The following is a 22,393-nucleotide window of genomic DNA, read 5'->3' on the forward strand; positions in this document are numbered from 1 at the left end:
GGTGAATTATTAGATTGTCCCGATAATTATTTGAAAGAAAAGGAAAAATTTAGAAAGACTGCTGGAGCACTAAGCAGAAGGTTGTTCAAGTGTGATGAAATAAGCAGGCGAAGGTATCTGTAATTTGTGAAGCCCCAAGCGCAGTAGTAGGTCACGGTCGTCTCTGCTTGAAGTACATCGAGTCGAGCCAATACAAGATCCAAATTGGACTTAAAAAATGGAATAGTAGTAGGAACAACAGACAAGATTCTGATGAACAATCAAACTACATTAGCGAAACACAAGCAAACTAGAGGCACATGTAGAGGACAAGTAGCGAGACGGACAGGCAAATGCAAAAACACCAAGGCATGCACCAATGACACTTGACAAACGAAACGGTTCATTCGACTAGAAAATGTTTGAAATAACAGTCGCAGAAGGTGATGGATAACACGTTTTACCACTAAGATTATACTGTCACAAAGTTTTACCAAACTACTTAAAGTAAGGGGCAAGATGTTCAACAAAACTGGTGACGCACAAAAGAACACAGCTTCTCAGTACTTGATCGGGGCAAGAATCTTCAGCTGAGATCCCAGCTTCTCCTCAGCGGCCTTCTCAGCCTTGACACGGAGCTTAGCCAGTTGCTTCCTCCTCTCATAGGCAACCTTGGCCTTCTCCTTCCTCTTCTCCTCGAGCTCCTGATCAAGGACAAAACACATGGGCAGGCAAACTAATTTACAGCAGAAGCACCAAATAACATGGGGCATATGACAAGAGCTATAAAAGCAAACCTTACAAAAAAAACATACTCAATGTAAAAACAAAGATGTGATATCAAATTCCAGCTAACAGAAACTCAACAATACAATGAAGATGCCGCAAAAAAAGTAATGACATCAGAGATCTTGGTGGTTTAGGATCATCAAATGGGGCGCACCCATCAAGAGTAGCAAATATTTTGATCACCTCACCGGCTCATCACAAAACAGGAGCAAATTACATAAAAATGATGGAGCCTTTAAAGAATCATACAATACAACCTGAAAGTACTATACTAAATCTAGGCAGTTAGATTATTGTGACCAAGTCATAAAAACTGGATGTATAATCATAAAAAGCACAAGCATCAGCTAACAAGCATCACAAAACTGGATGTCAAAATAAAGGCGAACATGTTCTGAAATGGCATGGTCTTGTCAGAAGTAGCTGGTTGTTAAAATCATATTGAAGAATCAATGGGAATCCGATTGATTTTCTTCATCATCCAGAACCATGACATTTCAGAAATATCAACATTCAAGCATCAATAGCAAAACTTCTAGTACCACTAGAATTAGCAAGCATCACATTACTTGTACACAATACTAGATGTAACAATTTGAACAGTTCTCCCTATAGTCAGTTTCCTTCAGTAACGAGCATGTGGTGTCTCCATGCAAACAAAGTCACATAAGAACAATAAAGAGGGGGTGCTTACCCTGATGGTGTCATGGTAGTTCCATCCGACCTCTTTGGAGAGCTCGCCGAGGAGGCAGTACTTGTGCCCAGGCTGCAGCCTCAGAACCCTACAAAACACACCGAGAAAATACCATCAGACGCGGATCACAAAGGCAAATCAGTAGTAATCAAGACGTAATCTCGATAACAATTGAAAACATACTTGAGCGCGTCAGGGATGACCATGCGCTTGGTCCTGTCGTACGGCGGCGGGACGCCCTCGTACGTCTTGAGCCTCGCGAGCGCAGCCTCTCCCCTCTTGGTCTTGTGCGGAATCATACTGCAAAAACCATAACAAGCAGGAAAATCTCACCAACCAAATCACAAAATGGGCAAAACAAAGCACGAACCAAACAGATCCAGTGAAGCTCACGTACCCGCGGATGGTGCGCCACAGGATCTTGGCTGGGGCGCGGAAGTGGATGGGCCCGTGGGACGGCTTGGTGTTCATCCTCTTGCGGAGGAAGCGGAGGTACTTCATCTTCTGGCGGACGAGGCCACCAGACATGCAGATCTCGTCACAGCGGACCACCACAACCTTCTGGCCGTTGAGCAGCTCCTTGGCGATAATCGAGGCGAGGCGGCCGTGCATGTGGTGGCGCGCGTCCACCACGATGCGCTTGGCGCACACGCCGGAGCCAGACACCATCGCGCCCTTACCTGTGAGATAGATAAACAAAGTTACCCTGAAGAATAATTGTTGAAACAAGATTACTAGCAGAGCAAAAGCTTTCTGATACAAAACAAATGGCAGTGAGCAGAGCACAGCAACCAAACAACACAAAGAAATAGAAAATACAAAGGGGTATGTAAGATTTATTGCAAATAAAAAATAAATCATATCTTCACCAATAGGTCAAATTCATCCAGTTGACATACAACACCGATACATTTGAACTTTACTTAAACCAGATTAATAATCCCAGGTTACATCTTTGAAAATCTTTGAAAAACAGCAAACATTTCAACATTCCCATTTTGATCTCGCCAAAATAAGAGCAGTAAGAAAACCGGCTAAGTTGGTATCTGTTTCAAAAAGGGTAACTTAGACATGTGATCGCATCTACACCAATAGGCCAGGCCCACCTAGCATGCATGCAACACTAACACATAGAATTGGGTGCAAATTAGTGCACAAGACCCAACCAAAACTAACAAACTTAAAAAATTCAAGGAGTTCCAATTTTGTTCGGCAAACAAAGCAACAGTAAGAAACTGGAATATAGTGGTGTTTGTTCCAAAAATGTAATTCAGACAGCAGCTGTTTTAGTGGTGCGACTGTTAATTAGCCAATCTGGTGGGTTCAACAAAGCAAAAGCTTTAGAGACCGCTACACTGTCTGGGCAGTGGCATCCCAAACTACTGATAACTAGATAACCGCGAATAGCCAGAGACGTGCTACACAGGGATGAAATGGGAGCACTAGTCAATCAACACTACATAAGCTCCAGTGTGTGACCGACAAACAATACAGCGTCAAACAAGCAGTGTGACCTAGCAACATTTCAGCGATTAGCGCCAAATAAATCCGGGACCGGCTCGCAAATTCAGGCCGCGCTGCAGAAACCGCGACAAACGCTAAGGCGAGGGATCCCACCAGAAGAATCCCACCAGCCTAGCGCCCGCAGGTGTGATCTCACAACGACAACTCCTGAACCAAACGCCTCTCCCGAGTAGCCCGCCGCCTCAGCTACGACGGCGCACGGGCACAAGCGAAGAATCCGTGGATCCGTCACACGAGGGCGGGGAGGAGGATCGGCCGCTCACCTCGGGTCTCGCCGCCGCCTTATGGGCTGGAAGGTGGGATCCGTCGATGCGCGCGCGCCGCCGGATAGAAGGAGCTAGATAGAACCCTAGAGCGCCGCCGGGAGAAGAGGGGAGGCGAAGGGGCAGGTGGTGAGGGTTATGATATATATATATATATATATATATATATATATATATATATATATATATATATATATAGGGCAGGTGGTGAGGCTGGGTCACGGAGTGGGCTTTACGGGCCGGCGTGCAGTTGTTGGGCCTGTCAACAAGCTCTGGGCCTAGTTGGCGGTTTTGGCCCGCGCGGTGCTTCGGGCCGTTTCAGTTAGTTTGTAGGGTGGGCTGGCGGGCCGAGAGAATCAGAAAGGGCCCATCGTAGTGAAGCCCAGCAAGCACACGCACAGTCCTGGAACTTTTTCCGAAATCCTCCCAAAAAGCGCAGACTATTTTCCCCCAATTATATTTATATCTACTCTTTCTATCCTAAAATGTAGTATTTCTAATTTTATGACAAATTAAAATATATTAAATATTTTACAAAGTCATTGTAGAAGAGTATGGATACATGCCATCAAAAAGTATACTATAAAAATTCGTTTCGCATTGGGTCTAAATAATACCAATTTGATATCATAAATGTTGTATTTTTTCCTATAATAATATTAGTAAAATTGAAGATGGTTTGATCTGGTGTTTTTTTTTGTGATATGATCTGGTGTATGTACAAACTAAAGATACATAACATATATTTTAAGTTTTAAGATGGAGAAAGTGCATAGCAAATTTAACCCAGAAGTGTTACGGCGACGGCGGGCTGGAGTCAATCATTGTGTGCCAGACAGGTCATGAGAGGTGCAATATGGAAGGTATGCCGCTAATACACCGTAGTGATGCACGAGTGCACGACCACAACCGGTGACTGCCACCTTGGATATATAGTAGTAACAACATGTCACGTCGTCTCTCCAGGAAATAAAAAGGGATTGAGCAATACGAAATCAATGTGAGAGGCATTAGACATTATCCAGATCGATCCAGTTGTGTGTGGGTGCTCGCCACCACTTTGATCTCAGGCCCTAATTTTCGAGTTGGAGCCAATGTGTGGCAGACACGGCACGGCACGCCACAAGAGAGGCGTCTCTAAGAGCTTGCCGCTAACACAACATAGTGATGCACAACTCAACAGGTAACTACCACTTAGATAGCAACGACTAACAGCAACTAGTATCTATACTCCTCTGCAATAACTTTGTAAAATATTTAATATATTTTAGTTTGTTATAAAATTAGAAATGCTACATTTTGGGATAGAGAGAGTAGATATAAATATAATTAGGTCTATGCACCTGCGTTGCAACGGGTAACAAATAAATCTAGCAGATATCAAAAAAAAATATCCATAAAAAGTAATGAAGCAAACAAAAACATATATTAATTGTAATCATGAAGATATTGAGAGAAGTAATAAAATTAACTATGAAACTAAACTTTAACTTTATTTAATAACAACAATGGACATTTCATAGTAAAAATTTGCTACATTTTTATTAGGCTTAAAATGCTCTTCCCTCGAGCTCAGCTTTTGTTATGTCGTGCATCTATAGCAGCCACGTTCCCATAAGATGCTTACCTAACACAAAGAAAACACTCAGCTCATTATCTGATTTCAAAAAGAAAAATGTTGAAAACTTGCCAAACTACAATAGCGTGCTTGTACCTCCAGCGCCGACAACCACGCGTTTGAATCTCGGCTTCCAGCTACTCATGCTCAAGCTTGTGTCGTCTATGGGCACGACACCAATGACCTATGTTCCAGCACACCAGTAGGAATTCAATAAGAATGTCGACATACAATCTGAAATGTGACAATATTGTTGACTTATTGACATCAGTGCTAACCATAAGTGAAGTAGAACTGAAAGTTGAACTTTCCATAATCTGCAACCAAATATATTCTTTTCAATTGATTATGCAATAGACAAATGATTTGCTACGTACTAAGTTTCAAGCACAATCTTATTTCTACTTGGATGAGATATGGCAAAGCATGATAGCAATTTTCTACACTTGACTCATATTATAAATAAATTCTCATTATATTTAATGATCAGTCAATTAGTTGAAGAACAGCAAAGATGGACGTGCAGCGGATGGAGCGGGCCAGCGGCGACCGCGTGGGGTGCGAAGTTGGACGAGCTGGAGGGCGGCAGATCACGACTGTGGAACGCAGCTCACGAAAAGGAAAGGCAAATCTGATGAGAGAAATCTGAGGATTGCGAGGCGGAAGGCACGCACGATGGAAGACACTGCGATCAGACGAATCATGGAGCTTAGCGGCTGGACGAACCCGATCGGACGAACCAGGAAGGTTAGCGGCTGAACCAAGACTGATTAGTGGGGCGTTCGCACCTCGGCGACACACAACAGATGATTGCGTCCCGCTTAGAGTTTTTTTAGTAGTAGAGATAATGACTTGTCAGTCATTGCAATAGAGAAGTTTACTTGGATGTCTGAATATACATTGATAATCCACAGATTATATCTATCCTACTGTACTAACTGGGATTCCAGGAGGTTATGACTGGTGTTTGCTTATTTCAAGCGGTGCAAAATGAGAAATCTGTATAAATTCAGCACTAATTTACCACTCATGACAATCCCATCTCACCACTTAGTTATTACCCTAACAAACAACACACATGATTTGAGACTACAAATTGATGGAGTGATGGAGGAGGCAACATGAGTAAAGCTTTGGGTGCTTCGAATGCACATGATCAATAATGGAATGGGTTATGCTTCATTTAAAGACTGATCCTCAATACTATTCTTAATTGTTCACCAGCGATTTTGCTTTCCCTTGCCAAAAGCATTTATTATTAAATAAGAGGTCATTATTCAAGCTATTTGCACAATTGCACTGACTTTACTAAGTAGCTATATTTGACACTGATTTAGTTACATGGCCTTCTGTAACAAGATACATAGAGCTTTGTTAAGTCTTATTTAATTAGGGAAGGAAATCTCTGATTCTGTTCACAGAAAGCATAACCAAACCAAACAACAATGTTAAATGCTGATAAGTTTACATGGCAGAACTTGAATCTTTCAAGCATTTATGAGATCAAGGAATAGCATACTGAAAAGAATTAACCTGTGTTGAAGTTTTTGGCACTTGAAATTCCACCCCTTTTCAAGTGACGATCCCCACCCCTTGGTAATGAGAAGCTACCTGATACTTATCACTTATCAGATCAATGATTCAATGGTAATGAGAAACAAAAATCATATACACGCTGCAAGGCTTCATTTGTGCTGAACAAACCAAATGCAAATTTCCTCATTTTTGTTAATTCACTTCATTAATTAGTTCATCTCGCAGAGATAAACCATCGAGCACATGGTCTGCATCCCAAGCACGTGCAGCATAAAGAAGAAATCAAGAAAGATGAAAATGGCGACCTAGTAGATGCAGACCGTAGGTATTGATTCATAAACTGTGATTGCCATCATATATCATACGGATACCTAAATTGCAGAAATTGATTACACAAAGAGGGCAACTGATGATGGATCACAGATATTACCTGTTTATGCTAACACAATTGGTTTATCAATTTTCATGGCAGCTCTACATTAATGGGATTGAAATAGATCGATGTTTCTACATTATGGAAAGAGAGCACGGTTGCTCCTAGACAATAAAATAGGGCCCAAGAGCAATACCTCTCATATTTCACCCAAAGATGGTGTCTTTATGATTCATATCTGATGAGGGGCCATGGAACAGCAAGGGATGTCCTAACACTGAGAAAAGAAGTAGGTTTCCATGCCTTCCGCAAGAACCTGCTGTAAACAGAGGGTTAGAGATCAACTGGACTGAACTAAAAATGGTGAGAACCAAGGGGAAAACGTGAAAGGGAAACTCACCGGATCACACAACAAAGGCACCGTCTTTTAGACCCAGGGCAAGTAGGCCTAGGGGAAGTTTGGAGCCATGGAACCTGTGATGGGCGTGGGATCCAATATTGTCATTCGCGGAGGACTGCAGGGATGGAGTGGGATGGGCAAGGGCACGAGATCTGCCATGGCGCTTGCGGAAGGCGGCGGCGGCCTTGGAGTTGGGGTTAGGGTTGCAGCGCACAGTCGGGGATGGCAGATCGACGGCTGGGGCAGCTGCGACGCCAGGACTGAGAAGTGAAGACGCCGACGCAGGAAAGGAGCAGCGGACGATGAAGGGGACGGAGCGGACCGGGGCAGCGGCGATGCGGATCGGGATGGGAAGGGCGGATTCAGATGGGGCCTCCGGATGCCTGCTGCCGTCGCCGCACCTCAGGACCGGGATCTGCGGCGAGAGGCGGAGCACGGCGTGGGCCGCGACGGCCGCGGAGACCGACCACCAGGGAAGTCCGGCTCACAGAATCACGCAAGCTGCAGGGGATCAGGGTGAACCAGGCCCAGAGCTTATTGATAGGCCCAACAACCGCATGCCGGCCCGTAAAGCCCACTCCGTGGCCCAGCCTCACCACCTGCCCTATATATATATATCGTAACCCTCACCACCTGCACTTCGTCTCGCCCTCTTCTCCCGGCGGCGCTCTTGGGCTCTAGCTCCTCCTATCCGGCGGCGCGCGCGCATCGACGGATCCCACCTTCCAGCCCATAAGGCGGCGGCGAGACCCGAGGTGAGCGGCCGATCCTCCTCCCCGCCCTCGTGTGACGGATCCACGGATTCTTCGCTTGTGCGCGTGCGCCGTCGTAGCTGAGGCGGCGGGCTACTCGGGAGAGGCGTTTGGTTCAGGAGTTGTCGTTGTGAGATCACACCTGCGGGCGCTAGGCTGGTGGGGTTCTTCTGGTGGGATCCCTCGCCTTAGCGTTTGTCGCGGTTTCTGCAGCGCGGCCTGAATTTGCGAGCCGGTCCCGGATTTATTTGGCGCTAATCGCTGAAGTGCTGCTAGGTCACACTGCTTGTTTGACGCTGTATTGTTTGTCGGTCACACGAGACTGGAGCTTATGTAGTGTTGATTGACTAGTGCTCCCATTTCATCCCTGTGTAGCACGTCTCTGGCTATTCGCGGTTATCTAGTTATCAGTAGTTTGGGATGCCACTGCCCAGACAGTGTAGCGGTCTCTAAAGCTTTTGCTTTGTTGAACCCACCAGATTGGCTAATTAACAGTCGCACCACTAAAACAGCTGCTGTCTGAATTACATTTTTGGAACAAACACCACTATATTCCAGTTTCTTACTGTTTGCTTTGTTTGCCGAACATAATTGGAACTCCTGGATTTTTTTTAAATTTGTTAGTTCTGGTTGGGTCTTGTGCACTAATTTGCACCCAATTCTATGTGCTAGTGTTGCATGTATGCTAGGTGAGCCTGGCCTATTGGTGTAGATGCGCCCACGTGTCTAAGTTACCCTTTTTGAAACAGACAACATCTTAGTTTTCCTACTGCTCATATTTTGGCTAGATCAAAATGGGAATGTTAAAATGTTTGCTCTTTTTCAAAGATGTAGCCTGGGATTACTAATCTGGTTAAAGTAAAGCTCAAATGTGTCTCTGTTGCATGTCAACTGGATGAATTTGACCTATTGGTGAAGATATGATTTATTTTTTTATTTGCACTAAATCTTACAGACCCTTTCTTTGTATTTTCTATTTCTTTGTGTTGTTTGGTTGCTGTGCTCTGCTCACTGCCATTTGTTTTGTATCAGAAATTTTTTGCTCTGCTATTGCTCTGCTAGTAATCTTGTTTCAACTATTCTCCTTCAGGGTAACTTTGTTTATCTATCTCACAGGTAAGGGCGTGATGGTGTCTGGCTCCGGCGTGTGCGCCAAGCGCATCGTGGTTGACGCACGCCACCACATGCTCGGCCGCCTCTCCTCGATTATCGCCAAGGAGTTGCTCAACGGCCAGAAGGTCGTGGTGGTCCGCTGCGAGGAGATCTGCATGTCCGGTGGCCTCGTCCGCCAGAAGATGAAGTACCTCCGCTTCCTCCGCAAGAGGATGAACACCAAGCCGTCCCACGGGCCCATCCACTTCCGCGCCCCCGCCAAGATCCTGTGGCGCACCATCCGCGGGTACGCGAGCATCACTGGATACGTTTGGTTCCTGCTTTGTTTTGCCCATTTTGCGATTTCGTTGGTGAGATTTTCCTGCTTGTTATGGCTTTTCCAGTATGATTCCGCACAAGACCAAGAGGGGAGAGGCTGCACTCGCGAGGCTCAAGACGTACGAGGGTGTCCCGCCGCCGTACGACAGGACCAAGCGTATGGTCATCCCTGACGCGCTCAAGTATGTTTTCAATCGTTTTTGAGATTACGTCTTAATTATTGATTTGCCTTTGTGATCCGCGTCTGATGGTATTTTCTCGGTGTGTTTTGTAGGGTTCTGAGGCTGCAGCCTGGGCACAAGTACTGCCTCCTTGGCGAGCTCTCCAAAGAGGTCGGATGGAACTACCACGACACCATCAGGGTAAGCACCCCCTCTTTATTGTTCTTATGTGACTTTGTTTGCATGGAGACATCACATGCTCATTACTGAATGAAACTGACTATAGGGAGACCTGTTCAAATTGTTACATCTAGCATTGTGTACAAGTAATGTGATGCTTGCTAATTCTAGTGGTACTAGAAGTTTTGCTATTGATGCTTGAATGTTGATATTTCTGAAATGTCATGGTTCTGGATAATGAAGAAAATCAATCGGATTCCCATTGATTCTTCAATATGATTTTAACAACCAGCTACTTCTGACAAGATCATGCCATTTCAGAACATGTTCGCCTTTATTTTGACAATGCTATAATTTAGCTGATGCTTGTGTGCTTTTTATGATTATACATCCAGTTTTTATGATATACTTGACTCAAGTCTTGCGACTTGGTCACAATAATCTAACTGCCTAGATTTAGTATAGTACTTTCAGGTTGTATTGTATGATTATTTAAAGGCTCCATCATTTTTATGTAATTTGCACCTGTTTTGTGATGAGCCGGTGATGTGATCAAAATATTTGCTACTCTTGATGGGTGCCCCCATTTGATGATCCTAAACCACCAAGATCTCTGAGGCCATTACTTTTTTTTGTGGCATCTTCATTGTATTGTTGAGTTTCTGTTAGCTGGAATTTGATATCACATCTTTGTTTTTACGTTGAGTATGTTTTTTTGTAAGGTTTGCTTTTATAGCTCTTTTGATATGCCCATTGTTATTTGCTGCTTCTGCTGTAAATTAGCTTGCCTGTCATGATGTCTCATTACCCGTGTGTTTGTCCTTAATCAGGAGCTCGAGGAGAAGAGGAAGGAGAAGGCCAAGGTTGCGTATGAGAGGAGGAAGCAACTGGCTAAGCTCCGTGTCAAGGCTGAGAAGGCCGCTGAGGAGAAGCTGGGATCTCAGCTGGAGATTCTTGCACCGATCAAGTACTGAAGCTGTGTGTTTTTGTGCGTCACCAGTTTTGTGGAACATCTGGCCCCTTAATTTAAGTAGTTTGGTAAAACTTTGTGACAGTGTAATCTTAGTGGTAAAACGTGTTATCCATCACCTTCTGCGACTGTTATTTCAAACATTTTCTAGTCGAATGAACCGTTTCGTTTGTCAAGTGTCATTGGTGCATGCCTTGGTGGTTTTGCATTTGCCTGTCCATCTCGCTACTTGTCCTCTACATGTGCCTCTAGTTTGCTTGTGTTTCGCTAATGTAGTTTGATTGTTCATCAGAATTTTCTCTGTTGTTCCTACTATTCCATTTTTTAAGTCCAATTTGGATCTTGTCTTGGCTCGACTCGATGTACTTCAAGCAGAGACGACCGAACCTACTACTGCGCTTGGGGCTTCACAAATTACAAATACCTTTGCCTGCTTATTTCATCACACTTAACAACTTTCGCCTGCTGCCCCGTTCCTGCCCCGATTCCTCGCTTCGCCCAAGCAGGTTGAGGAGCAGAAGGAAAACGAAGGCTTTCGATGCGATGAGCTGTAATTGTTTGGAAGGTTATAGAATGTTAGGGAAAATCTAAGAGGATCTCCAGCAGTCTTTCAATCCTCAATCCAAATATTATATTAGGAGATTCGAAAAAAAATAGTGCAGTCTCCTAAACATTTTTCTTTTCCCAATAATTATTGGAACAACCTAATAATTCACTCCAACTCTCTCCAAATAAATGAGGAGCTGTGATTCTTCCAATAAAGTAGTTGGATTGGGATGAGATTATTGGAAAACTGCAAAAACAACTACCCTAATAATTCTAAGATTACTATTGGGACATCTCTTAATACCAGTTATTGGGAAAGAATTATCAAGGGACCGTTGGAGATGGTCTAAGCGTCATTTCTGATGGCCTGGAAGGCTCGAAACATACGGGTATCTAGCTAAGGCTATTCTCGAATGCACATTTCATGTTTAGATTTTTAAGAATGTCTAGGCGATTAAATTGAAGCTTACAGAGAAATGTTTCATGTTTAGTTTTTTAAGAATGTCTAGGTAGCTCAAATGGCTGGTAGTCAGCTGGTTGGATTTTTTATGAAATCTGTTTGTCACTGAGGATTTAACAGGCGCTATATTTTTTTGTTACTAAGTATTTAACCGGTGCTATTCTTTCAGGATCTGAGTCCTCAACTCAGCATTTGTATTTTTCTAAATTTGTTTATTTAAGAATTGATGCTGTTCTTTTAGGATCTATCAGTCAGACTTTTGGAGTTACTTATAGATGTAGGTTGGTTGTATACATGCGTGTCTGCATCTATAGATGTAGGTTGGTTGTATACGTGCGCGTCTGTATCTGGACGGTACAGTGTTTCGAAGAGAAAAATATCTATCTAAGATTATTCTTAAATAGGCATTTCATGTTTATATTTCCAAGAGTGCCACACAAGCAAGATGACATTTAATTTATAGTTGAAATAGCTTCACACCAACTATTGTTCTTTGTTTCCAAGATACAGGTTACATACACTATATAATTGAAAGCATCTAGGCCCCTAATTCATATTTTGGTAATTAATAACAATATTTATGGACTAACGATTTTTTTTGAGAAAATGAGTTTAGGTTAGTCCATTGATAAATTAGAATTTATTAATGTTGTGAAACGTTTTGAAGATGATGTGCAAAGCATGGGCTAAAGGCAAAAGTATACAATAGGGTTTTCTATTTTTGCCAGTCAAAAGGTGCTTAGCGGATGAAAAATAACCGGATTAATAGGATAAATAGCTGTATTATCAAGAGGGGTCCTTGTGCCTTTGTTTGACCGTTCTCTAGTGCCATATTTTTCAAATATCTTTGTTGCATGCAAGAGGGCTAACAACGTTTTGAGAAAATGGTGACTTGGTTTCAAAAGTTGAGTTAACTGCCTAGTGCGGACGGTCCAGCCCAAATGGGCGGACGGTCCAGCCCAAATGGGCGGACGGTCTGCCACTCCTTGGTAAACTTGACTAGAGACATGTTTGTCTCTGGTGGGCGAAAATTGTGCAGGGCGGACGGTCCGACCCTACTGGGAGGACAGTCCGCCCCTTGTTGAAAGTTTTGTCCAAAGGCTCTTGCATCTCGGTTTGGATCTAAACGCCAAGGGCGGATAGGCCCTTGTGGGCGGACGGTCTGCCTCACTAATTTGAGTTTTTACATAGGCTAGTTTGGCTCTGTATGCGTTGAAGGTTTGAACGGCGGACGGTCCGCCCCTGGGCTGTGGACGGTCCGCCGGTCACTTGAAGAAAGTGTCCAGATACTTTTTCGTCTCTGGTGGTCAGGGTTTTTGTACGGCGGACGGTTCGCCAGGGCTGTAACATTCATCTCTGACACGCAACCATTGCACTCTGACTCATGGGTTTTTGAATGGCGGACAGTCCGGTTTCTATGAGGCGGACAGTCCGCAAAAACTCTGTTTTCACGGGTTTAGAGTGTATGACTAGATTTCGAGGGGACGCCTATATATATCTCATGCCCGACCATGAGAGGGCTCTCTTGGCCACTTTGAAAGCTTCCTTGACATATTTGAACTGGTCTTGCCCTCTCTCTCACTCTTTGCTTAGGGATTGCATTCTTATGAGTGTGAGAGCATCCTAGTGTATTGCATCAAGGGTTTGAGCTTTGTGGCACTAGGGAATCTTCAAGCAAGCATCATCAACTTGTTACTCTTGAGAGTTGCCGCTCCCTAGATGGCTTGGAGAATGTGATTTCGTGGAGCCCTCCGAGAAGATTGTTGAGGTGCCCCGAAATTGGTTGTGAGAGGTACTTGTGCTCACCTTGTCGGAGCGGTGAAGAGCAACTCTAGTGGAATCGAGGTTTGGAGAGGTTCATTGATTCAAGCCGGCTCAAGATCAAGAGATTTCTTGATAGAGGAGCAGTTGACTCTTTGGATCTACCTCAACATGGATTAGGGGTGACCGGCAAGTCATCGACACCATGAGAAAAAATTCTTGTGTCAAGCTTGGTTATTTCTCTAGCTCGTTTAAATTATTGCAATATACTTTGAGCACTTTACTAGAACTTGAATTGAGTCTTGTCATCTTAGGTCGCAAACCAAACTAGTGATAGTTGTTGCTAGACATCAGGGGCGAAGCTAGACCACAAGAGCACCGGGGTCTGACGTAGAAGAGGACGGGTCATTAACAGCTAGCTACAGTAATTTGCACTTATTTTCTCAAAATTTGTCGGGGCAGACCCCGATAACAAGCCTGAGCTCCGCCACTACTAGACATAGGAGCTCTCTTGTGTTTCTAATTAAATTTTTCTAGTGTTTGTGATTTTAGTTTTAAACCGCATATTCACCCCCTCTAGTCGGTGTTCTTGATCCTACAATAATATATCTTAAAATAGTATATGCGGGATTTTATGGTGACGAAACTTATTACACATCTCTCTTCATTAATTTTCACCATATCATTGAATTTGTTTATATGACACTCTATTTAATAAGAATGAAACTTCCATTCAGAATGGTCCGAGAAAACAACATTAGCTTGTTTAATTTACACCCAAACGTACCTAGAAAATTAGTTTCCAAATCATGCGGACTAGTTAGAATATTGGAGCATCCAACATTACCAAATTTGCCAACACATACCCCATTCAAAAAAAATGATCCAACACATAGTTCTTTTTTTCTTCAAATTTGCCAAGCACGAGCCTCTCGTTTTAACACCCACACGCGATTAAGCGCTCAAACATGGATAAATTCGCTTCCATATCTAGGATAGTGAATCAACCTTCCAATGATCTTTCTTTTAAGAGAAGAGAGCTTTATTACTAGAATAGAAAGTGCATTACATTCCTGACACACACTAAAAAGTGCATTACATTCCCAACTAGAAAGAGAGCTACGAACCACCACACTGCTGAATGCGATTCCAATTAAGCCAGCTGTACAAGCTCATGGGCCACACCATTGCTCTCTCTTCTAGGGCCATCCCCGCAAAATTGGGGACCCTATGCCAATCTTTAAAATGAGGCCATGTGCCCTGGAAGAATGCAAGTTTTTTTAAGAGGAATGATAGAAGGCAAGTAGTAGGACATCAATAGCTTCAATCAAAAAAGCTTTATTTTGTATTTTGTTAATCAATGGTTACAAAAATTGTTAACAAAACTGTATATATGTAATAGTTGCATTGGGAAAACAATCATATCGCTTTAAAAAATTAGAATTTTTAACAAGGCCTATATTTCCTTTTGTAATGAAATCTCTCAAAGAAATCTCATCTCCTATATATTTTTTTAGCATTAATGCATGTCAGATCTTTGATCTCTTTGAAGAGCAGCCTCGAAATTATCATAAGGAGATGAAAAGAACAAAGTTTAGAAAAACAAATCCCTACGTTGTCTAATTCATCTGAATTTTGAAGGACTTGGAGGTCAAATTGAAGAAAAACAAATCCCTATGTTATCTAATGGGTTTTGGAATATTAAATGACAACATGATTAAAGGATTAATGTTGTTGTTTGAGATATCATGAGCAGAAATTTATTCGTAGAAGATTTATCTTGTTGGCTCATGTATTATGGATTCAAATAAAATGAAAATATTGATAAATGTCAAGCAAAGAGTGAAGATAAACAAGGAATAAGTGTTTATGCAACCACAACAAATGGTTTCTATTCATGGCTTGACACATTTGGTAGATGATTTATCGCAAGTATGATTGCAAAGCAAAACAAGCAAGTCGTTGATCCCTTGATGCAAATGTTAGATTAACAAGTGATGGATCATCATGGAATCAATGTTTAAATATGATATTGCAAGGCTTCATGGAGCTATAATACAATGACATGATTTGGAATTACATATTGATCTTATCATTGGAAGCTTGCAATCCATGGAATATGTTTATTAATCAAGAACAAGCGATTAAATAATGTGACAAGTGGAATTCTTTGATATGCAAAGCTTAACTCAATGAGGTAAAGGTAAGTGGTGAAGAAACCAACCGAGATGACTAGTACGAGAGACTAAGCAAGCTTTGGTGAAGCGACGGCATACAATGTGCGAATGGCTAGGGTGAAGTGGCTAGTATTAGTGGGGTTTTCGAATATCTAAGCCTTGTTGGGAGAAGCTATGCAATGAATCAAATAGTTTGGTTTGCGACCTAAGATGACTTTAGGTTACAAGGATAGATTTGCAAATGTGATGGGAATTCTAAGTCACTAGCTCAAGTATGGATTTGCTCAAGAGATGATTATGCAATATTGAAATCCCAAGGTTGACAAAGTCAAAGTATAGCAAGATTGAAGTGTTTTAGAGCTCAAGTGGTTGAATTGTATTCAATATCCACGGACACTGGTCGCTGGCTCGACAAGTTCATGGCGCGGTCGGTGGCCGGATCAATGAGGACGCAGCATCGGTCTCCACGACGCGCGACATGATGCAGGCGCCCCTGTGAGGCCGTGACGGAAATCGACAGCCGAGACGAGCCGCGCGGGGAGGCGGCGCGCCGGGACGGCGAACAACGACGGCGCAGGCACGACCACCGAGAACGGGAACGCGTCGGCGAAGATCCTCCGGTGGCCCTTGTGGTGAGCGGAGGGCACGTCGCAAAGCGAGGGCCAATGCGTGAAGCAGACCGCGCGCGGGGGCGTGAGGCAGAGCGAGGGCTGACAAGGCTCCCTAGCCGTGGGCGAGCACCGCGGCCCCACGCACTCGCCCGAGCGCGCTGAGCCCGGCTCGATGCGCTTGCCCGTGCCCTGCTGTGCGCTGCCGCGGCCCCACGAGCTTGCCCGAGTGCTCTGAGTGCTGCTCGATGCGGCGCCGCTGCGTGGGCACCATGGCCCCCTGTGCTCGCCGGAGCGCCGCTGCACGGGTAGCACGGCCCTACGCGATCGCCCGAGCACCGCCGCATAGGACGAAGGGGAGGGCATGGCGCTGCAGAGAGGGAAGAAGGAGAGGGGAGGGGGTGGTGCTACAGGGAGGAAAGGGAGGGGAGGGCGCGACGGTGCGCTGCAGGAAGGGAAGAAGAAATCGGCGTACCTCAGACAGGGTGAGGGAGAAATGGGGATGATGGTATTTTGGTCCAAATTTTTTGATAAGCACATCGAAGAGGTATGTAATGGCATGTTTCGAATAAATAGGAAATTATAATGGTACATTTCCGATATCGCGACTAGTAATGGTATATCTCAAAAATATTGAAAGGCCCTTGCTTGGTTTTGGTAATTGAGTGACAATTTAGATGGGCTAATAAGTATTTATGTTGAGATACACAGGTGATTAGTCCACACAAAAGACACTAGTATGAGCAATATGTGCCATGGAGGAGAAATGGCTAAGGGTTGATGCTATGCTCATGTAGTGTGATGATGGAACTCATTGCATATGAGACATGACATGGAGTCATGTGACCAAAGTGGAGAAGATCATGACAAGACTTGGCTTAATGTACCGGTTGCAATGGTGAAGGGCAAGTCAAGACTTTGAAGCGATGGATCGCGAGGCGGTGAAGCTTGGGTAAGACTTGGCACCAATGGACCGAGGCGACGGTGAAGAGCGAGCAAGGTCAAGATCGATGGATCAAAGAGGTCATGTGATGACATGGAGTGGATCATATCATTCAAGGAAGATCAAGCCAAGTGTTGACTCATGATGATGATCAAAAGGCTTGATGGAGTTTGGTGCTTGTGTGGCATCAACATTTGGGAAGATGAAATGGAATGCGCAAAGCAAAAGTATGACTTGTAGGGCATTTCATTTCACCGGTCAAAGGTTGTGTAGAGAAGTGCATGACCAGATTTAGAATAGATGGCCGTACTATCAAGAGGGGCAAACTTATTTGCATATCGGTCATCTAGTGCCATTTGGGCGATCTAACATTGCGATGTTGCTAGGATCGAGTGGCATAGTGAGATCAAGTGAAAATCCTTTAAAAATGATTATGAAAATGCTAACACACATGCACATGGTGTTGTTCACTTGGTGTTGTTGGCACATTTGCAAAGGAGAAGGTGTTGGAGTTGATGTTGATCAACTTGGGGAAGCAAGAAATGTTTTTCGGTGTTCTCCGAAAACTAGGTTGGATCTTGGAGTGGAATACTGCTTCAATCCATTATGTTTTGGATCCAATATTCAGTTGGGTTGCGTAGTCCTCTGAATAATCTTTTCATAGAGTCCAAGATCACCTAATTTGGACATCGGAGCTAAGAGTTATGGTCCTTTTACCGTGGTTCATTTCTGCTGGAAATGTACCTGCGGACGGTCCGCTTCTGGGGGGCGGACGGTCCGCCGTTGCCTCGTTTGAGCTCGAACAGAACCGTTCTTGGCTCTGGATGGTGGTCCAAAATGAACTGGGGACCGTTCGGTCCATGGGGGGGACGGTCCTCCCTTAAAAACTAAAACGGGCGTAGAAACTTGGTCTTTCTATATGGGGTGTCCAAATGAACTGCGAACTGTCCGCCATTTGTGAGGCGGACCATCCCCCCCCCCCCGGGCTGTAACGGTCGACTCAGAGAAGCATTTATTGAGAATATAGCCATTGGATTTGAAATGGCGGACCGTCCGGGCCCTGTGGGGCGGACTGTCCGCGAAAACTCTGTTTTCATGGGATTTGAGTGTAACGACTAGTTTGGGACTTCCCTCTATAAATAGAGGTGGTGGCCGGCCATTTGAGAGGTTGAGCACTTTGGGGACTTGGTGTCCTTGTGTGAGAATGCTTGAGAGCCCTCTAACTCACTTGTGCTTGCAAAGATTGTGATCCGAATGTGAGAGAGCGATTCTAGTGCGTTGCATTGAGAGATTGCAAGAGTTTGGCACTAGGTGATCGTATTGAAGCCGGTGGTGCTTGTTACACTTGGAGATTGCCACCTCCTAGACGGTGTGGTGGTGTGTCTCCGTTGTGAAGCCCGCAAGAAGATTTTGCGGTGCTCCGGAGAAAAGATTGTGAGGGGTATTGTGCTCACCCTGCGGGAGCTACGAAGAGCAACTCTAGTTGAGTGAGACGCGAAGAGCAACAAGTGGTCCGGCCGGATCATATGCTAGAGCTCGATGTGAGCACTCCACATGGGAGAGTGTGACTTGAGATTCACTACTAGCAAGAGAATCGGCGGCAACCTTGGAGCTTGTCTCAACGGGGATTAGCTTGGTGGCAACCAAATGAACCTCGGGATAAAAATCACCGTGTCAACTTTGTCTACTCTTCTCGGTGGTTTGCATTCTCCAAATCACAAGCCTTGCATTTACATATATATATACATACACACACACACACACACATATATATATATATATATCTTGTGCTTGTGTAGTTGCTCTAGTGATTAGTTAGCTTGTGTAGCTTGCTAATCATCTTCTTGCTTGTGTAGCCTTGCTTTTGAGAACTACTACTATATATATATATGTATATATATATATATATACATATATATATATATATATCTTGTGCTTGTGTAGTTGCTCTAGTGATTAGTTAGCTTGTGTAGCTTGCTAATCATCTTCTTGCTTGTGTAGCCTTGCTTTTGAGAACTACTATATATATACATATATATACATATATATATATCTTGTGCTTGTGTAGTTGCTCTAGTGATTAGTTAGCTTGTGTAGCTTGCTAATCATCTTCTTGCTTGTGTAGCCTTGCTTTTGAGAACTACTAGTTGTGTTAGTTTTTGTGAACTTTGCATACTAGTATGTGTAGGAGCTCCTTGGTTGTTTGAGTACTAGTTGCGTAGGCTTGTGTGACCTTACATACTAAAATTGTGTTGGTGAGCTCTATCTAGCCCGGCACCTTAGTTACTCAATTAGGATCCATTTGTAAGGAAGTTTTAGATAAAGGAGTGTAGTCTTTGCTAGACCGATTAGTTTAATTCCGCACTTGTTTTGGTTAGCCGGCGCAATTAGTTTGAGAAAAGAGTATTCACCCCTCTCTAGTCCGCCATCTCGACCCTACAAACGTGACAATTATAATGACATAGATCTAATTAACCCTATTTTTTCACATATTTTAGCTCCTTTTCCTCTTGGTGCTCGTTCGTTTCCTTCGATTCTTTTTTCCTTCCATAACTTATCTTTTCCTTTTATTTTGCTAATATTTATATTTATATTTTCTATTTATTTACTTTTATTCCCTTATTTAATTTTTCTTCTTAACTATGCAGATGTTTTTCTCTATTTCATAACCCGTAATAAAAGTAATAATTTTAGCATTTTGTTAGTAAAATCAATGAATCCTTATTATATAGGAGGTTATTGTTGTAATAAAATTTATTCTTTCATAGCATATTGTATTTATGCAACGATATGAAGTCTATTTGTATTATCAAAAGTATAACAATATATTTGATTATTTCATTTCTGCAGATCATATATTATTCTACAATATTGCAAACTCTTTCCTATATTTTTTTGTACAACACTTTTATAAATTTATTGTTGCTTTGTATATTTCTTTTCACATTCATATTATTTGTTCGCGACCCAAATGAGTCATAATATTCATTTCTTTATATCTTTATATTTCATTTTTCTCTTTTTTTCAGTAATACTAACTTTCCAATTTTTTCCTTCCTTTTTATTTTTCGTTTCATATTTTGTTTAACTAGCTTGTCAACTATGAACCTATGTAAGATGTGGAGTTTGAATGTGTTCGCGTAGATTTATTTTATAATTTAATTTTTATATGCTAACTTATTTAACACGTGCATGTATGCTTATAAGAATATTTTTTTAAATGTGGATACATTTTTCTTTATGTCTGTGCGTAACTAATTTGTTCGCAATGCTAAATTATTTGTTTGCTTTGTTGATTAAACTGTTCAGGGATATTGATTCATTTGTTTGTGATATTTATTTTTTATTATTTATCCTATACAATCAAATATTCGCATTGTTTACTATTTTTTTGTTCTACATTATTATTTGTTTGTGATATTTAATTTTTTGTTCATAAAAATAATTATTTATTAGTATTTTTCAAATATTTGTTTGCATTATTTAAAATTCATTATTTAGTATTAATATTTTTTGAAACTATCGTGCAAATATAGGCAAGTGTAGCCTTGTTTTGAAGATCTTATTATAAGAAAGATAATAGCGTAATCTAAATTTACTTTGGATGCTCGATTTTATAGTTATAGCTTTTTTAAGTTTTGTATTTGCATGCATGTGGGTGATGTCAGCATTTTATCTATATTGGCTTATTTTCTTTCCTATTTAGCTGGAAATTTGTTCATGTTTTTAAAATATTATTTGACTACCGTGAATGCTTTTAATTTGGATGCATGGTTAATAGTTATAAGTTTTTTAAATTTTGGATTTGCATGTACGTGGATAACTTTATCTTCGTTGTATTATTTTATATGCATGCGCAAAACCTCTCTCCTATTTATTTAGCTGACAACATGCATGAACCAATTTTTTTGTTCGCGATGTTCAAATTTTGTTCGCAGTGACTATTATTTGTTCGTCGGGTTTAATATTTTGTTCGCAAAGAGATATGCATTTGTTCGCAGTAGTCCATAAATTCGAGTTTTATCAAAAAAAAATACTAAAAAGAAAATTCTCTCAATATAGTTAAGTGTGGTCTTGTTTTAAAGATCTTGACGTAAGAAATACAATGGTGCAATTGAAATTTAATTTGAATATTTGCTCTGAGATTTACGGATTTTTTTGTTTCAAACTTGTTTGTATGTGCATGATGTCATTCTTTTATCTTTTCTGGATGTATGCATGTGTGCTTCCTCTCTGCATGCTGCAATAATAAATAGTGAGGCATATCTAACAAGCCTACCTGCTAATTGGGTCGCGTCTTCAGGTGATGAAACGGGATTGTATTGCCTGAAGCGATGAATAGCCCCCCCCCCCCCCCCCCCCCCCCATGTCATGGCCTTGAGAAAGGTTCCGAAACAGCAGAAGGGATTCAATTCCTTGGTCATCCTAGGATCGCGGATCCTATGGAAGTACTGCAGTGCTTGTGTTTTTGATGGGGCAGCATCTCCACATCCAAGGAGCTCTACAAGCCTTCAAGGATGAATTCCATTTATGATGAGGTGGCAGTGGCACCAAGGGTTTAAAATCCCTGGGCCAAGGGAGGCTTGATGATGTCCGTTAAGCCATTTGGGTTGGGTCGGGTCGGATCACTTTTTAGTTGTTTCCTTTAAGAGTCTTCTACGGTAATCTTAATGCCTCCCACTCTTGGTCCAAAGTGGGGTCGTGTCTCTGTAATAGGACCTTTTAATTCTCTCTTAATACAAAAATACATAGCTCTTCTGCGAATTTGAGAAAAAAAAAAAGAAGGATGGTTGCAATGCTATCTTTCTCCAGTCTCTAGTGACAACAAAGAAATAAAAAAGGAAAAAGTTGCGTCTATTTACTTGTTCGAAAATTTGCACTTGTTCTCTATTTCTTCAATAACTTAAGTAAAATAAATTAAAGCAACGACGAGAATGAATCTCCAAGAACAAAAATAAAGAAAGAAAAATGTCTGGATCGTCGGCAAGAGATCACATAGATATGTGTACAACTAGTCGTAAAAAGAACACGTTGATGTATAGTTCAAAAAGACCGAGATCCTAGTTTCATCTTTGTACTGATTTGTGTCTCTTGTCTAGCAATGATAGCAATATCCAACTATCTTCCACTAGGCTTCAAAAGCCAAAGAATACGTGCCTAACAATCATCCTATAAAACTATGATGATATTGATAGCAGCTAGTGTTTTTTTCTAAAAAAATCTTGGAT

At 42.3% G+C, this 22,393-nt stretch overlaps 2 protein-coding genes, 1 long non-coding RNA gene and 4 other non-coding genes across 9 annotated transcripts; 3 read left to right on the forward strand and 4 right to left on the reverse strand.

The window, feature by feature from the left end:
- Window positions 1-359: 359 nt before the first annotated feature.
- On the reverse strand, window positions 360-3,383 carry LOC120665778 (60S ribosomal protein L13a-4-like). Its single transcript, XM_039945457.1, has 5 exons — window positions 3,250-3,383; window positions 1,860-2,142; window positions 1,646-1,762; window positions 1,463-1,550; window positions 360-683 (listed from the first exon to the last, which is right to left on the reverse strand). The coding sequence occupies exons 2-5, from the start codon at window positions 2,129-2,131 to the stop codon at window positions 540-542; spliced, it is 621 nt and encodes a 206-aa protein (XP_039801391.1). The 5' UTR covers window positions 2,132-2,142; window positions 3,250-3,383; the 3' UTR covers window positions 360-539.
- On the reverse strand, window positions 878-961 carry LOC120668243. The gene has a single exon (XR_005672340.1). It is a non-coding gene; the product is annotated as a small nucleolar RNA SNORD24 (small nucleolar RNA).
- On the reverse strand, window positions 1,177-1,255 carry LOC120668245. Its single transcript, XR_005672342.1, has one exon. It is a non-coding gene; the product is annotated as a small nucleolar RNA R12 (small nucleolar RNA).
- A 1,263-nt stretch (window positions 3,384-4,646) lies between the features above and the next one.
- On the reverse strand, window positions 4,647-7,642 carry LOC120665779. Of its 2 annotated transcripts, none has more exons than XR_005671328.1 (5): window positions 7,177-7,642; window positions 6,973-7,092; window positions 5,146-6,478; window positions 4,964-5,051; window positions 4,647-4,876 (listed from the first exon to the last, which is right to left on the reverse strand). It is a non-coding gene; the product is annotated as an uncharacterized LOC120665779 (long non-coding RNA). The 2 variants fall into 2 exon arrangements; XR_005671327.1 differs by having other exon boundaries at window positions 6,973-7,095.
- Window positions 7,643-7,778: 136 nt separating this feature from the next.
- On the forward strand, window positions 7,779-10,878 carry LOC120665777 (60S ribosomal protein L13a-4-like). 2 transcript variants are annotated; one of them, XM_039945455.1, is made up of 5 exons: window positions 7,779-7,931; window positions 9,045-9,327; window positions 9,425-9,541; window positions 9,634-9,721; window positions 10,531-10,878. In XM_039945455.1, exons 2-5 carry the CDS (start codon window positions 9,056-9,058, stop codon window positions 10,672-10,674), a joined length of 621 nt encoding a protein of 206 aa, XP_039801389.1. In that variant the 5' UTR covers window positions 7,779-7,931; window positions 9,045-9,055; the 3' UTR covers window positions 10,675-10,878. The 2 variants fall into 2 exon arrangements, with proteins under 2 accessions (XP_039801389.1, XP_039801390.1); XM_039945456.1 differs by having other exon boundaries at window positions 7,812-7,931; window positions 9,019-9,327.
- On the forward strand, window positions 9,929-10,007 carry LOC120668246. Its single transcript, XR_005672343.1, has one exon. It is a non-coding gene; the product is annotated as a small nucleolar RNA R12 (small nucleolar RNA).
- LOC120668232 lies at window positions 10,239-10,321 on the forward strand. Its single transcript, XR_005672329.1, has one exon. It is a non-coding gene; the product is annotated as a small nucleolar RNA SNORD24 (small nucleolar RNA).
- Window positions 10,879-22,393: the final 11,515 nt, after the last annotated feature.

The sequence above is a fragment of the Panicum virgatum genome, chromosome 3N (genome assembly GCF_016808335.1).
Source record: "Panicum virgatum strain AP13 chromosome 3N, P.virgatum_v5, whole genome shotgun sequence".
Classification (NCBI taxonomy): domain Eukaryota; kingdom Viridiplantae; phylum Streptophyta; class Magnoliopsida; order Poales; family Poaceae; genus Panicum; species Panicum virgatum.